The sequence below is a fragment of the Crocodylus siamensis genome, chromosome 7 (genome assembly GCF_052110815.1).
Source record: "Crocodylus siamensis isolate JL-2025a chromosome 7, ASM5211081v1, whole genome shotgun sequence".
NCBI lineage: Eukaryota > Metazoa > Chordata > Crocodylia > Crocodylidae > Crocodylus > Crocodylus siamensis.
Genome location: NC_143401.1, coordinates 2,455,593 through 2,470,767, shown reverse-complemented (window position 1 = coordinate 2,470,767; position 15,175 = coordinate 2,455,593). Strand labels below are relative to the sequence as shown.

General features: G+C 69.4%; 2 protein-coding genes across 2 annotated transcripts; both read left to right on the top strand.

The window, feature by feature from the left end:
* Positions 1 to 312: 312 nt before the first annotated feature.
* LOC149859273 (trophoblast glycoprotein-like) lies at positions 313 to 5,279 on the top strand. The gene is made up of 2 exons (XM_090056949.1): positions 313 to 660; positions 3,765 to 5,279. Exons 1-2 carry the CDS (start codon positions 395 to 397, stop codon positions 4,600 to 4,602), a joined length of 1,104 nt encoding a protein of 367 aa, XP_089913075.1. The 5' UTR covers positions 313 to 394; the 3' UTR covers positions 4,603 to 5,279.
* An 85-nt stretch (positions 5,280 to 5,364) lies between these two features.
* Positions 5,365 to 14,983, top strand: SYTL1 (synaptotagmin like 1). The gene is made up of 15 exons (XM_090056948.1): positions 5,365 to 6,712; positions 9,191 to 9,565; positions 10,395 to 10,543; positions 10,834 to 10,933; positions 11,257 to 11,296; positions 11,923 to 11,965; positions 12,095 to 12,201; positions 12,452 to 12,574; positions 12,710 to 12,876; positions 13,252 to 13,354; positions 13,546 to 13,707; positions 13,868 to 13,946; positions 14,164 to 14,263; positions 14,383 to 14,588; positions 14,725 to 14,983. Exons 2-15 carry the CDS (start codon positions 9,438 to 9,440, stop codon positions 14,862 to 14,864), a joined length of 1,647 nt encoding a protein of 548 aa, XP_089913074.1. The 5' UTR covers positions 5,365 to 6,712; positions 9,191 to 9,437; the 3' UTR covers positions 14,865 to 14,983.
* The last annotated feature ends 192 nt before the right edge of the window (positions 14,984 to 15,175 follow it).

Sequence of the window (15,175 nt, the reverse complement as noted above, 5' to 3'; positions counted from 1 at the left end):
GTGAGACGTGTCGTTGACTTGCCCCCGCGTGGGTGTGCGCGCATGTGTGTGTCCTGGGGTTCTGTGTGTGTGAGTACACATTTGTGTGCACATGTGTGCGTGCCTGGGTCCTAGGTGTGTGCACGTGTGTCCTGGAGCTGTGTGTGTGCGCGCACGCATGTCTTGGCTTCCGTGCGGGTATCTAAGTTGGGGCGTGTCCGCGCCCCGGAGCTCCCTGGGTGCGGGCGCACGCGTTTGCACCCCGGGGCTGCCCGGGCGCGGGGGCGGGGCCGGCGGGGCGGGGCGGGGCGGGGCCGGCGTGTCCTCCCGCGGCCGCGCAGCCGCATTGTGCGCGGCGGCACGGGAGGCGAGCCGGCGCCGCGCTCCCCTGGCCGGAGCGGAGCGGAGCCGGGCAATGCCGCGCCCGGCGGGGCCCCGGCGGCTCCTGCTGCTGGGCTGCCTCCTCCTGGCGCCGCCCGGCGCGGCCTGCCCGCCGCCCTGCGCCTGCTCGGAGCCGGCCCGCACCGTCAAGTGCGTGCGGCGCGAGCTGAGCGCCGTGCCCGCCGGCATCCCCGCCTACACCCGCACCCTCTTCATCACCGGCACCCGCCTGGCCCGCCTGGCCCGCCGCGACTTCCGCGGCCTGCCCGCGCTCGCCACGCTCTCGCTGGCCGGCAACAGGTAGGCGGCGCCCTGGGCTGCGGCAGGATGCCCGGGGGTGCCGCCGCACCCCAGGGTGGCGTGAGGTCCTCTGGGGGTGCCGCGAGGTCCTTCTGGGGGTGCTGCTGCACCCCAGGGTGGTGTGAGGTCCTCTGGGGGTGGCGTGAGGTCCTCTGGGGGTGCTGCCGTGCCCCAGGGTGCCGCGAGATCCTCTGGAGGTGGCGTGAGGTCCTCTGGGGGTGCCGCGAGGTCCTTCTGGGGGTGCTGCTGCACCCCAGGGTGGTGTGAGGTCCTTCTGGGGGTGGCGTGAGGTCCTCTGGGGGTGCTGCCGTGCCCCAGGGTGCCACGAGATCCTCTGGAGGTGGCGTGAGGTCCTCTGGGGGTGCCGCGAGGTCCTTCTGGGGGTGCTGCTGCACCCCAGGGTGGTGTGAGGTCCTCTGGGGGTGCTGCCGCACCCCAGGGTGGTGTGAGGTCCTCTGGGGGTGCCGCGAGGTCCTTCTGGGGGTGCCGCGAGGTGCTCTGGGGGTGCTGCCGTGCCCCAGGGTGCCGCGAGATCCTCTGGAGGTGGCGTGAGGTCCTCTGGGGGTGCCGCGAGGTCCTTCTGGGGGTGCTGCTGCACCCCAGGGTGGTGTGAGGTCCTCTGGGGGTGGCGTGAGGTCCTCTGGGGGTGCTGCCGTGCCCCAGGGTGCCGCGAGATCCTCTGGAGGTGGCGTGAGGTCCTCTGGGGGTGCCGCGAGGTCCTTCTGGGGGTGCTGCTGCACCCCAGGGTGGTGTGAGGTCCTTCTGGGGGTGGCGTGAGGTCCTCTGGGGGTGCTGCCGTGCCCCAGGGTGCCACGAGATCCTCTGGAGGTGGCGTGAGGTCCTCTGGGGGTGCCGCGAGGTCCTTCTGGGGGTGCTGCTGCACCCCAGGGTGGTGTGAGGTCCTCTGGGGGTGCTGCCGCACCCCAGGGTGGTGTGAGGTCCTCTGGGGGTGCCGCGAGGTCCTTCTGGGGGTGCCGCGAGGTGCTCTGGGGGTGCTGCCGTGCCCCAGGGTGCCGCGAGATCCTCTGGAGGTGGCGTGAGGTCCTCTGGGGGTGCCGCGAGGTCCTTCTGGGGGTGCTGCTGCACCCCAGGGTGGTGTGAGGTCCTTCTGGGGGTGCCGCGAGGTCCTTCTGGGGGTGCTGCTGCACCCCAGGGTGGTGTGAGGTCCTTCTGGGGGTGCCGCGAGGTCCTCTGGAGGTGGCGTGATGTCCTCTGAGGGGTGGCGCGAGGTCCTCTGGGGGTGCTGCCGCACCCCAGGGTGGCGTGAGGTCCTCTGAGGGGTGCCGCGAGAGGTTGCTGCACGATACTTGCAGTGTTCGCTGGGCAGATGCCTACCCGCGAGTCGCAAGGTAAAATGGAGATTTCCCGCAGGAATCCTGAGCGTCGCAGGCCTCCTGACCTGCTGCCATCTTCTCTTTGCTACAGGGAAAATTGCCCTGGTTTGCGTTTTGTTCCGTAGTGGAGGAACAAGCGCGAGCTCGGCGCTGGCATTTTCCGCGGGAGCCTGGGCTGTGACCAAAGGGACCTTGCCTCTACAGAGGCTGGGAGCCCGCGGGCTGGACGGGTGCCTGTCTGGGATGGGCGAGGGGGGGATCGGCCTTCCTGAGCTCCCGTCTCGCCTTCTCGTGCCGGCTCTTGCTTGGGGAGGGGGCGGCGGGGGTGTAAATGCTGTTGGTTTTGACCCAGCCTGGGGAGCTCCCGGCTGCCGGAGCAAAGCGAAGCAAAGGGCTCCGCGCTCCCCCAGGGGGTTCTGGGCCTAGGGGCGTAAGGACCCTGCCCACATCACCCTGCTGCCTGGAGCAGGGCAGCCCGTGCAGAAGGGCTCCTAAAGTCTCAGGCACGAGGCAGCTCCTTTCCTTGGGTGTTTCGGAGCAAAGCTCCGGCTTGCGGCTGCATCCGTTCTGCAGACGAACGCCTCGCCAGGGTCGTCTGACCCCCGTACTCCTTCCTGCCAGGACTCGATGATCTGCTCAGGTCCCTTCCGACCCTAGAAACTATGAAACTATGAAGCTGTGCAGCTTCTCATCCTGCCGGAGCCCCCAGAAGGCTGGCACCTCGCTCCTGGGTCTAACCGCTCACTGCAGTGGCATCCAGCGTGTGACACAGCTGCATGTCCCCATGCACTGCTGGGTGGGACTCCGGGCCTTTCTGGTTCTGCCGCCTGGGTGACCCCTTGAGCGAACTCCCGACAGGTGCGCTGAAGTTTGAGGCACGTGGGTGCTGATGGAAGAGGAGTCGGGGCTGCCGGGGAAGGCGTTGGCATCACCCAGCTGTGGCGAAGACCCTCCCTGGGGTCTCTCCAGCTTGGGAAGCTCCTGCAGCTCATCCACACACCCACGGCTGCAGCCTGCCCGCTCGCAGGAATAGGCTGCTTTGGCAGCCCTGATTTCCTTCCTGCAGGAATCGAGGAGACTGGTCTCCCATCATGTGTAAGCTTTCGGGATTTCTCTCTCTCACCCATGGCTGCAAATGCTCAGCTGCTCCCGGATTGCACGGCGGAGCTCTCGCCTGGGGCGGACGAGGGTGACGGCCCCAGGAGCCTGTCCCGCCACGCAGGACCTGATACTGATGACTCGGTCTCTGAATGGGAAGCCCCTTGGACTTGGCCTGTCCTGCTCCTGAGGCATGTAGAGGAGAGGGTCTGCAGAGACGCGGAGAGCTCCAAAGAGCTCTGCTTACAGGCCTGACGCGAGTGCAATTGTGTCTCCTCGTTTCGTAGTTTCTAGGCTCGGAAGGGACCTGAACAGATCATCAAGTCTGACCGCTGCGCTGGGCAGGACCGAGTGCTGGGATCACAATAACCACGAGGAGCGTGGAGAAGGGTGGGTGCTGTAGGGGGAGAGCGTTGATCCCGATATCTCTAGAGTGATCCATGCCCTCCTCAGTGCCTCCCTGAGATCCTCCATCGTTGGATTAGAGATCACTGCCCCGCAGCACAGCTGCAGCCCAGGCCCAGCAATGCCAGCCTTCTCCAGGACCCGACGGAGCCTGCTTGGGCGGGGATGACTTGGAGCTGGGTGGGAAAGGAGGCCCTTGCTCCCGGGGGCCAAAGCCGTCTGGGCTTCACGGGATGCTCACCGTGTGCCTGCTCCTTTCTCCCCCAGGATTGCGACGGTGGAGACGGGGGCCTTCTCCGTCCTCCCCAGCCTGCGCTCCCTGGACCTGAGCAACAACCGCCTGGCCGCCGTCCACCCCGACGCCTTCGGCGCGGGCAACAGCTCCTTGTGGGCGCTGAACCTGAGCCGCGCGCTCCACAACGCCTCGGCCCTCCCGCCCCTGGCAGCCGCCATCGCCCGGGGCGGCTTCCGCAACCTCTCCAGGCTGGAGCTGGCCAGCAACGGCATCGTCTACCTGCCCCCGGGCCTGTTCTCTGGCCTCGCCGGCCTGCGGCACCTGGACCTGAGGAACAACTCGCTGGTGGACATCAAGAACGCCACCTTCGCCGGCCTGGACCTGGAGCGCCTGGACCTGACTGCCAATGCCCTCAAGACCCTGCGGGCCGAGGCGCTGGCGGAGCTGGGCCGGCAGCCGCGGCTCCAGCTCTTCCTGCGGGACAACCCGTTCGTGTGCAGCTGCGACATCGAGGACCTGGCGGGTTGGCTGAACCGCAGCCGCCAGGCAGCCGACGCCGAGCAGCTGACCTGTGCCTTCCCCCAGGCTCTCCAGAACACCTCGCTGCTGGCGCTGGCCGGGGCCCAGCTGGGCTGCCACTCCAGCCCGCACGGCGAGTGTGCCCTGCAGACCTCCTACGCCCTGCTGGGCGCGGTGCTGGGCCTCCTCGGCGTGGCCTTCCTCTTCGTGCTCTACCTCAACCGCCGCGGCCTCAAGGGCTGGGCGAGCGGCACGCGGGGCGCCTGCCGCAGCCTGCTCGAGGAGCGCCGCTATCGCTACGAGATGCGCGCCGAGTCCCGTGCCGCCCGGGTCTCCGCCCTGGCCATGTGAGCCTGGGCATCTCGGCAGGACGGCGCTGGGGCCCTCGCCCGCCTGGCCAAGCCCTGCCCGTCTCCTGCAGTGGTTCGCAGACGCCTCGGTCCCTTTGGCACATGCTTCCCGTGCCTACGGGGCCTTCCTCGCAGCCCAGCACCAGCCCCGGGGGACCCTGGCTGGGCCAGCCCCGGGGCTCCCTTCTGACGCAGCTGTACCCGGGTAAGGGAGGCAAGGACGATCCTGCTGGAGCGGGCTGCCCGGCTCAGAGGAAGGCCCGGGGCAGTTTCGTCCACAGCCGAGATGTGCAAGACGGGCCTGGAGCATGAGGGGCGGGTCCAGCCCCCGGCTGGGAACAGCTGATTCCCAGCGGCTGCAGCCCCTGGCCGGAGGGACCCTACTTCAGTGGGAAGGGGCGGAGGGCATTTTAGGGTGTTTTACTGTTGCTATAAATGGGGGGTTTGATTTCTTCTCGGCACAATAACCTGCCCCCAGGCTCGGTCTCTGGCTGACGACCTGGGCGAAGTGAGAGGTGGGCGGCAGGGGGCACCGAGGCCCCCGAGCGCTGCCCCACGGGCTCCCGGTGCTGGGCCCCAAAGCGGCTGCGTGGCTGCAGCCGGCGGGTCGGGTGACACCGACGGGCTCCTGCCTCTTGTCGCCCAACGCGAACAATAAAGAGTTGCTCGAATGGCGCCTGGCACGTGTGGGGTGACGTGTCTCCGGCCCCGATGCAGCATGGCAGGGGAGGGGGGCAAGCAGAAGAGGCCGGCAGGCGCTTCATGGGGACGACGTGCCAGAGCAGCTAGGGGAAGAGAGGCCCCTTCTCCCTGCCTGTGGTCTCCCCTAGAGAAAGCGCTTGCCCCACAGGTGCTTGGTCTATCAAAACGCAGTGGGGGCGAGCGCTTGAAGGCTGCCAACCCGCTATTTGGGGCAGGGGGACTTTGTTCTTCCAGGGAGCGTCCAGAAACAAAGGAGGACGGGCCCGTCAAGGGAGCACTGGTCCCCGGGGGAAGGGGCAGGGGACATACCTGCATCCCTTGCTGCCCGCTGGGATCCCTCCTTGCGCCAGCCTGGCCCATCCGAGCAGCCCCGGTCCCGCTGCTGGCGGGGCTGTTTCGCCGTAGCGGGTCGGCCCTGTCCCAGGCGAGCGTCGCTCTCACCTGCTCCTACTGACTTTGTGACCGAGCCTCTCGATGTGCCCGAAAACATCCCTCGGCGCGCTGCACCCCAGCTGCATGCAGCTGCGACCGCCGGAAGGCCCCTTGGTCATCCTGTCCCCCCCGGGACCCCAGCCCTGGCTCCCAGTGCCCTGGGGTGTTGCCACTTCCCGGTCCTGCCTGGCGTCTCCGTTGGTGCTGGGGCAGGAAGGGGCGCAGAGGAACAGATGCCCGACAGAGCCGGGTGCGAGCATCTCCCTGGCTGGCAAAACCCAGAGCGCTCATGGCAGCTCGAGGGCACCCCCTTGTGCCCACCAGGCCAAAACACCAGGGGAGCAAGCCCCCACCCCCAAACTCCTGCCCCTCTTGGGGACTCTGCATGGTAGCTTGCTCCTGCCTCGAACAGCTGAAATCCTGGCCCCGGGGGCAGAGTCTTACCCTGCGGAGCCCGAGCCCAGCAGCGAGTCTCTTTCCTTTGACGCTGGAAAGAAGAAAGTGAGATGGGGCTGAGAGGGGGAGAAAACCCCAAATAATAAGGCTTTGAACTGACGCAAGTGTGGCGTGGGTGCCCCTCTCGCGTGTAGCGTCACCCCTGTTAAGCCCACGCTGTGACCCCCCTGGGGCCGTCTCCCAGGGCAGCCCTGGCTCGTATGGGGTGCGAAGCCAGCTGCCCCGGTGCCCCCTGTGCCAGGCGCTGCAGACCCCCAGACGCTCTCCGGGCCGGGCCAGGCCCGGCCAGTCCGGTCCGGCGAGCCGCTCGCCTCCAGGCCCTGGTTTCCCGCCGGCTGCGTGGGGTGGGGCGGTGTTTCCTCCCCCCTGCGGTTGACTCAGCCTTAGGTCTCCCTGAGGTTGCTTCTGTGCAGCTCTGCAAACGCGCAGGGGCGACGGCAGGCAACGGCAGGCAGCTCCGGCACGCTGCAGGAGGAAGAAGGGGTCCCCGGGGCCTCGCCTGCAGGGACCCGGCAGGACAGGTAACTCCGCCTCGGCCGCACCTCCCCGAGCTCCGCCTGTTGCGGAGGTGGGGGGCACCCAGCCTGCAGCGCCTGGCCCCGGGGGGCCAGAGGCTGGGCTGGGCAAGGGCGCAGCGAATCCGCCCCGCCGGCCCCTCGGGGAATCTCCTGGCGAAGGCTGAGCCGCAGCTCCCGCCGGGCAGGAGTGGCGCGAAAGGGCAGGCCCTGCCCCGGTCCCCGGGCCTCGCCCGCGCTCTTGCTCCCTGGGCCTGGGGGCACCAGGTCTGACGTGGGAGGTGGATTCGAGTCTCCCCGCTCAGCACCACGGGCCTGGGAGCCGGTCCCTTGGTGCCGGACTTGTGGCGCCAGCCGGGGGGTCTGGATGGGGAACCGGGGGCTCCGGGACCCGGCTGCTGTGCTGCACCCCAGAGGTGGCTGCATCTTAGTGCTGGGGCTTAAGAGGGGCAGAGTAGGCCGGCGAAGGGCTGTCGCTGCCCTGGTTCCTCGTGTCTTCGGGTCAGGGCTCGCCCGGGCACTGCTGGAAGGGGCGGGGGGGGCGCTTCTGGGTCTGTGGGCTCCTTCCGTTCGATGACCGAGATGTTTTGGCGGAGGAGCAGCACCCCGGCCCCCGCGTCTGGAGGGGACGAGCCAACCGCAGCCGGCGCCTCTCCGGGGCCTCGTAAACAGGATGCCGCCTGCAGCAGATAGCACTCCGGGCCCGGGGCAGGGGAGATGCTGGGAGCCTGTGAAATGCAGCTGCCTCTGGGGTGGTGGGCCTGGCTCACACGCCCTCTGCCCTGCAGCCCAGCTGGAGAGCTTAGCGCTGCCAGCTCCCTGCCTGGCCCTGCTCCCTCCAGGTGACCTGCCTTCGCCCTGCTCTCCTGGGGCAGCAGCAAGCAAACCCTGGGCTGGATCTCCGGCCCCAGGTCTGCTCATCCTCCCGTGGCGGTGGCTGGGGGCGGGAGCCTGTTTCAGGGTCCCCGCAGCTGCCCCGCGGTGTGGGCACGGCCACCGGCCCCCCAGCCCGCAGTCCCTGGCACCGCCCTGCCTGTCTGGCTGTGCAGCGTGGCAAGGCTTGCCCCTTGCCCTGTGCAAATGTTTTCCTTCTGGGAGGGCCTCTGTGCCAGCCCCAGCGTCCCGCCCCATCGAAATTGGGCTGGAGCCGCGCCCGGGCTGCGGCACCCGTTGCCCTGCCCCAGCCTCCGGCACCCCACGGGGCCTGGGCCAGGCCCAGCCGCGGCCTGTTAGCTGTACCACGGCCAGCCGGGGGCCTTGGGCGGATGTCAGGGCAGGTCCGCCCAGCCCTCCCTGCCCCGGGCTGTGCTCCGGGGGTGTCCTCGCAAGCCAGCAGCCGGGGCCAGAGCCGTGCTGCACGTGCGTTCCCCGACGCGGGTCCCCAGGCCGCGCCGGGTGAACGCAGCCTGGCTGCGGGCACGGGGGACGGCACGAGCCTGCTCCTCTCCCCTCTGCCGCCTGCAGCCCCAGGCCGCTCTGACGCAACTCCCCCAGCCTTGCCCCAGCACGGCGACCTGTTGTGCAAGGCGCCTTGCACGAGCAAGCCCGCGCAGCTCCTGGCACGCAGGAGCCGCTCCCTGCAGCCGGGAGCTGGGGTCTCGCTGCCAGGGGAGAGCTCGCGGGGTCCCGAGGCAGCTGGGCAGCCCCCGTTCTGCGTGAACGGGCTTCCCGGGGGGCGGCCGACTCCGGCCCGGGGCTGCCTTCGTGCGTCTGGCCCCTCTGCGCCGTGCTGCCACGGGCGAGGACTAGCCCTGACTGCACGTCTGCAGGGCACCGGCTCCCTGCCACTGCCCGGGGGTGCCTGGGGCTTGCCCCGGCCCAGCTCCCGCAGGCCCGGGTGCTTTGGAGGGGCCAGGGTTTTGGGGCGTCTGAGTGGGCTCTGCCTGGCAGGCCAGGAGCGGTGCGCCCGTCGCCGCAGGAGGAGGAAGCTGTGCTGCGTGTGGGTGTGGGGTTACATTGCTACAGACAGGAAGGGCTGCGCCGAGCATCTGATCTGCTCCGCAGGTGACGGTTATGCAGCTCAGGCACTTCCCCCCTCCGGTCGGGGGTCACCAGCCGGCGCCTCTGCAGGGCTGCGGGCTTTGGGGCGTCTCTGCACCCTGCCCAGCATGCAGGTGCCAGCGTGCAAGGCCTGCGGGGAGGGATCAGCGCTGGCGAGGCTGCGGAGGAGGCAGACACCTCCTTGTTCCCCTCGTCCCTCCCCAAACTAGCTCGGGGTTGAAGCATCCAGTGCTGCCCTGGTGCAAGAGGCTGCTTTGCCCAGCTGCTGGCTTTCCCGGGGCTTGATGGGGGTCTCTGAGACCCCGCACGCGGGCCCGGAGCACCGCGCTTCCACGAGCTGCTACCCCCGGCGCGTGCCCAGCCCCAGAGCTGGGGAGCGCGCAGTCCTGGCACCGGGAGGCTTTCCCCGACTCTTTGCCTTCCCCTGGTGCTGTGGCCGAGCCGGTCGAGGCGTGCTCAGCCCCTCCGCCTGGTCTCTTGCAGGGCTCGGGACGATGCGGGACCTGCGTCCAGGCCCTCGGGGGAGCAGTGTCCAGCACTGAGCCCTGCTGCCCCAGGTCCTTGTGCGCCCTGGCACCGGGGCAGGATGGCCAGCTGCTGCCCAGGCCCCTGGATCCACGCGGAGCGGTGACGCGCTGACGCTGCCTGGGCCACAGGGCTGACCGCCAGCCCGGAGCTCGGCGCGTCTTCTCGGGACGGGCGGCACGTGTGGGGCGGCCTGGGCCTGGCCATGGCTCAGGACATAGAGGCGGACTGCCTGCTGGACCTCAGCTTCCTGACGGAGGAGGAGCAGAGCACCATCGGCGAGGTGCTGCTCCGGGACTCGCAGCTCCGCGTGCTGGAGGAGGGGCGCGTCAGGTGAGACCCTGGGGCCCGCTCGCCCCCCTGCGGACCTGGCTCCACCCCCCCGTCCACACGTGTGTGCACAGGAATGCATGTGTGTGCGAGCATGCGTGCACAGGCACTCGTATACATGCTTGCACGCACGTCCCTGCACCTGTGCGAAGCAAAGGGCACTAGTCTCAGGCTGGACGTTGTCTGGATCGGCCCGCTGGTTGCTGTTCCCTGGGGGCAGCTGCACGCGTGGGAGGCCGAGCCGTGTCTCCCGCTCCACTTCACGCTGCTCGGGGCCCAGCCCCGCGGCCTCGGCTTTGCGGGGTGCAGCGAAGCGCCCCCGAGCCCACCAGCGCACAGCAGCATCCCACCGCCTCGGCCACGCCAGGCTCCGGGGAGGAGGGCTCAGACGTCCCCGTGGGCCTCGGCCTCGGCCTCGGCCTGGCCGTGGCCCCAGTTCAGCCAGGGCTTCCTCAGCTGGGGCTTTGCCCGTCGTTGTGGTCTCTGGGCACCTTGTGAGTCGTAGCACAGGCTGCCCTGACGGTCCCGATCCTGCTTCTCGTCCTGGCTCAGTGTGTTGGGCGGGAGGCTGGTTTCCCGGCTGGTCGATGGGGCTGGGGGTGGGGTGGCCTGTGCCGGGCTCTGCTTTGGGGGACGAAGGGGTTGCAAAGCAGGGAGCCCGGCAGCGTCCCTGGGAGGCCAGAGGCCCTGCGTCCACCTCTGGAAACCGCTGCTCTTCTCCCTTGCCTTGGGCTGCGGCTCCAGGCGGGATGTGCAGCCGGGGGCACCTTGCCCCGGTGGTCCCTGACCCCGGCTGGGGCTCAGCCCTCCCGCGCTCCTCCCTTCCCTCCAGCAAACTGCGCAAGTCGGTCTCCGACCCCAGCCAGCTGAAGGGCCTGACCGGGGACTGGTTCTGCGACGTCCGGGCCAAGCGGCACCGGCACAACCACCTGGGCGCCGACATCGTCCGCGCCTCCATCCGCAGGAAGAAGAAACCCAGAGGTAGGGGCTGGGGGGCCGAGCTGGCCACACCGCGAGCATGGGCTGCCAGGCTCAGACCCTCCTCCCAGGTCTGGGCAGCTGCACGGCGGAGGTGCCCACGGGGCCAGCCGGCTCCACGCTGGGCTGTCTCCCTCTTGCGCCGGCCGGCAGCTCGCGGGGATGCTGACGAGGCCGCCTCGTCTTGCTGCTGGAGCGTCCCAAGCCCGGGCCCGGGAGGGTGGGATGGGACAGGGAGGGGAGACGAGTCCCTCTGAGGCTTCCCACCGCCGCTGTCTTGTCCGCGGGAGCAGGAGAGCAGGAGCCGCAACGTGCCCCCAGCACGGGGGACCTGGGGCCGATTCCTGAGCCGGCGCCGGAGGAGAAGGAGGGGGCGCTGGATAACGAGGACAGGTGGGCATCGGCGAGGTTGGCAGCCGAGGGAGGGAGGTCACAATTGCCTGGCTGGGCAGCAGGGCCGTGCCACGTCCACAGGTCGTGGCCGGTGGAGGAGCAGGGGTGGGAGGCTGCTCCCTGCCACCAGCACAGCTGAGGCCAGGGGTTGCCCCAGGGAGAGGGAGTGGGCTGGGCAGCAGAAGCATGGAGACAGGCCAAGGAGCGGGGAGCAGAGGGCTTGGCGCTGGTGCCAGGGCGAATACCTCGCTGCCCGCCGGGGGGGAAAGCAGCAGAAGCAGACTGCCCTGTGCCGTGTCACTGAGGGCTTTCTCCCCTCACAGGCTCCCCGCAGAGGCTGCCCTCCACGCCGAGGACACGCAGGTCAGTGGAGCCTGGGGCACAAGCCCCCCCACGATGTCGGGGCATCAGTGAGGCATTGTGTTGGCGTTTGCGTTGCCTGGTCGGGGGCACGTGGGGGCATGCTATAGGGCCAGAGCTGCTGGGAAGGAAAAGGCTGCCACGGCGATAATACCCCTGGCAGGGGACAGCGGGGCCGACCCCTGGTGCCGACGGGAGCTCTCCCAGGGCGTGGGCCCCTCTGAGCCCCTGCCCAGCTCGCTCGTGGATGCCGGTGAGATGCACCATGGAAGCAGCAGCGTCACCGTCTCCACAAAACGCATCGACGCCACTGTCAGAGCAAAGTCCCCTCCGCTGACAGAGGACCTGGAGGCTGATTTGCATAATTAGACATACAGATCAGCTGTTTGAAGCATGCAAATTACACCGGAAGGCCCTGGTGTGTGTTGGGGGGGGCGATGTGCCTTTTTCACTGCTGTCACTGTTACTTGCCGGGTTTCCTGCTTCTGCACCGCGCAGCCTGAAGAGCCGGGAAGGTGATTAGCTTGCTTTGCATATGCAGATGAGCTGAATTAGAATGGCTTTGCCTAATGAGGAAGCAGCGCGGGCTGTGTTCAGCAGCTCCTTCACCAGCTGTCCTGTCTCTGCAGGATGCAGGCCAGGCGAGGGCGCAGGAGCCTGGGGACAAGCCAGGTACAAAAGCACCCCTGGGCCCGTGTCCAGGGTGCTGTGGGGCACGGGGCAGTTAGGGGGCAGAGGCCCCCCTCCCCAGCTGGGCCCCATGAGTCCCTAAAACCACCTCCAACCTCTTTGCTGATGCAGACAGCGATGACTCGTTCGAATCATTTGACACGTCCAGCCCAGAGGAAGGGGACGAGGCGGGGAGCAGGGAGACCCAGGCGTGTCCGGCCATCATTGTCACCGCACAGGTACGAGGGCAGAGGGCGGCTGGGGGCTTCGGGCCTTGGCAGCATCTGTCCCACAGCTGGGGCGAGGACCAGGGCAAGACCCTGGGCGTCCCGGACCTGCCTGCCCGAGCAGGCCGGGCCGCAGGAGCCCGAGCGAAGGGGGCGCTGGCACCACGTGCACCCGCGGGGTGGGGGCAAGTGCCGGGGTGTGGGGTGCGTGGGGCCGGGCTGGCCTCTCACTTGGGGCTGGGGTGCGCCGTGTTCCCCCCAGAGCAATGGGGCCCTGCAGAACGGCCAGGACGGGCTGGTGGAGCCGCCCCCCAGGAGGAACGGCGCAGGACCCCCCCAGACCCTGCTGACCACCAGCTCCTCCGTGTCCAGCCTCGGCTCCACGGTACGAGGGCGGGAGCGGGGCGGGGGGCTGGATCTTGCCGGGAGACGCGGTTTGGATGGCGCAGGGAGCTGGTCGCCCCTCCCGGCCCCTCTGCCCCCGCCGACACCCCGCTGGCTCTTCCCCGCGCGGCTGCAGCTGAGCGGCAGCATGATGAGCCTGTACAGCGAGGGGGACGTGGGCAGCGTGGAGGTGTGCGGCTGCATCCAGCTCTCCCTGCACTACGAGGCCACGAGGAAGGAGCTGCGCGTCCACGTCGTCCAGTGCCGGGGGCTGGCCCAGGCCAAGAAACGGCGCTCGGACCCGTGAGTGCCGGCGGGGGCCCATCTCCGCGGGCCTGATCCTAGGCCCTAGCCCCCAGGCTCGGGGTGCCAGGCGTCCCTGCCCGCCCAGCCCCAGACCCCTCTGGCCCTCTTCCTGGGCACGGCCGCACTGCCCTTTGGCGCAGGGAGGGGCGCGCGGGGGTCGCAGCCTTGTTTGGGTGCAGCTACGCCGGGGTGAGGCTGCCACGTATGGGACAGCGGCAGTGCCAGTCAAGGCTCCTGTACGCTGGTCTAACCGCCTCCGCGCCAGGCGCTGTACAACTGGCGCAGCACAGGGCGTGGAGGAGGGGGGAACTTCCGCTGGGGGCGAGGCAGCGGCAATGGGCCCCAGCCCCGACCCCTCTGCCCGGCTCCCAGGTACGTCAAGACCTACCTGCTGCCGGACAAGTCCAACCACGGCAAGCGCAAAACAGCCATCAAGAAGCGGAGCCTGGACCCCGTCTTCAACGAGACCCTCAAGGTGAGCAGGGTCCCCACCCAGCGGTGTCTGCAGCATCCTCTCCCTGGGTAAGGGGGCTGGGGGCAGGGGGCCGTGGCGGGGCACCGCTCTCTCTCGGGGCTGCTGCAAGGGGCGGGGGTCCAGCCAAGGGGCAGGCGGGGGCGTCGGGGAGCCCTGGTCCCAGCGCCCGCTCTCTGCCCCGGCGGCCGCAGTACAAGATGGAGAAGGACGAGCTCCAGAGCCGCGTGCTCAACGCGTCCGTCTGGCACCACGACCCCCTGGGCCGCAACCTCTTCCTGGGCGAGGTGGAGATCGCGCTGAGCACCTGGGACTGGGGCAACGTGCACCCCGAGTGGTTCAACCTCCAGCCCCGGGTGAGGCACCCCCCGCATCCTACCACGCTCAGGCAGCGAGCGTCTGCCTGCCTGCCCCTTGTTGCCAGCCAGGGGCGAAGGGCTGTACGTCCCCCGCCGTACCTTCCCCCGGTCCTGCGTCTCCTGCACGCACGCTGATCTCCCCGCACCCTTCCCGCAGACGCCGGTCTCCCCCCACGGCCTCGGCAGCCGGGGCAAGCTCAACCTGGCGCTCAAGTTCATCCCCGCCGGGGCTGAAGGTAAGACCTGGGCGTGCAGCTGCCCTGGGCACCCTCACGCCAGGCCCAGGGGGGATTGGCACGGCCAGGACGGGGAGAGCAGAGATGACTGGCACACGCGGGGGCCTGGCGGCAGGAAGGCAACGCACACGCGTGTCCAGCCCGCGCAGGTTGTGGGTGCAAGGGGAGCGGGGGCAAGGAGCTGCCCCTGCCTCAGCACATGCCCCTTCTCGCCCAGGAGCTGGCCTGCCTCCGACGGGGGAGCTGCACATCTGGGTGAAGGATGCCCAGAGCCTCATCCCCCTCCGGGGCGGCACCATGGACTCCTCCGTGCAGTGGTGAGGCCTCCGGCAGGGTCGGGGATGCCCGAGGGGGCTGCGAGACGGCTTGGGGGAGCAGCAAGGTAAGCCTCCAGTTCGCCCTGCTTTCCGGGCTCACGCCACGCTCCCGCCCGCAGCTACGTCCTGCCAGACGACAGCAAGGCGAGCCGCCAGAAGACCCGGGTGGTGAAGCGGAGCCTGACCCCGCTGTTCAACCACACCATGGTGTACGACGGCTTCCAGGCCAAGGACCTCAGCGAGGCCTGCGCCGAGTTCACCCTCTGGCACCACGAGAACTTCTCCAAGCAGCTGCTGGGCGGCCTCCGCCTCAGCCTGGGCACCGGTGAGCCAGGGCCCGGTGGCCGCTGGGCACGGTGGGGGGGGCGGGCACCGCCTGGGTGTCTGCGTCCACCTGGGGAAGGGCCCAGGTGAGGGTGCAGGGGCCGCGTGGGTGATGGTGCCCCCTCTCCCCCTGGCAGGGAGCAGCTACGGGCTGCCCGTGCCCTGGATGGACTCCACGGAGGAGGAGCGGCGCGTCTGGGGCCGCCTGCTGCAGCAGCCCTGCCTCTGGGTGGAAGCCCTGCTGCCCCTGCGGACCAACCTCACCCCCAGGACTTAGCCCCCCCCGCTGCTGGGGGTGGCAGGCAGGACTGGCTTCTGGTGCCAGGGTGCTGGCCCGGGCGCTCCCAGCGAGTCCCAGAGCTGCTGCACCCGACCCGTCTTGGAAATAAACCCCCGTGGAACCACACAAGGCTGGAGATGCTGCCCCAGGATCTGCGCTCACAGCGCGCGGTGCCACATGGAGGGAGGCTGCCCACTGCGGTGGGTACGGGGCGGCCATCTCCCCTGCCCAGGGGTGCTGAGCCCAGGCAGGGTGATGCCCAACCGGGGCCCCTGGCTCTCATCACCCGTAACTCCCCACGCGATGCC

Coding starts and splice junctions, on each gene's coding strand:
- SYTL1 (XM_090056948.1), top strand. CDS start 9,438: ATGGCTCAGGACATAGAGGCGGACTGCCTGCTGGACCTCAGCTTCCTG. Junction 10,934..11,256: donor GCGCTGGATAACGAGGACAG/GTGGGCATCGGC, acceptor CTCCCCTCACAG/GCTCCCCGCAGAGGCTGCCC. Junction 11,966..12,094: donor GGAGCCTGGGGACAAGCCAG/GTACAAAAGCAC, acceptor TTGCTGATGCAG/ACAGCGATGACTCGTTCGAA.
- LOC149859273 (XM_090056949.1), top strand. CDS start 395: ATGCCGCGCCCGGCGGGGCCCCGGCGGCTCCTGCTGCTGGGCTGCCTC. Junction 661..3,764: donor CTCTCGCTGGCCGGCAACAG/GTAGGCGGCGCC, acceptor TTTCTCCCCCAG/GATTGCGACGGTGGAGACGG.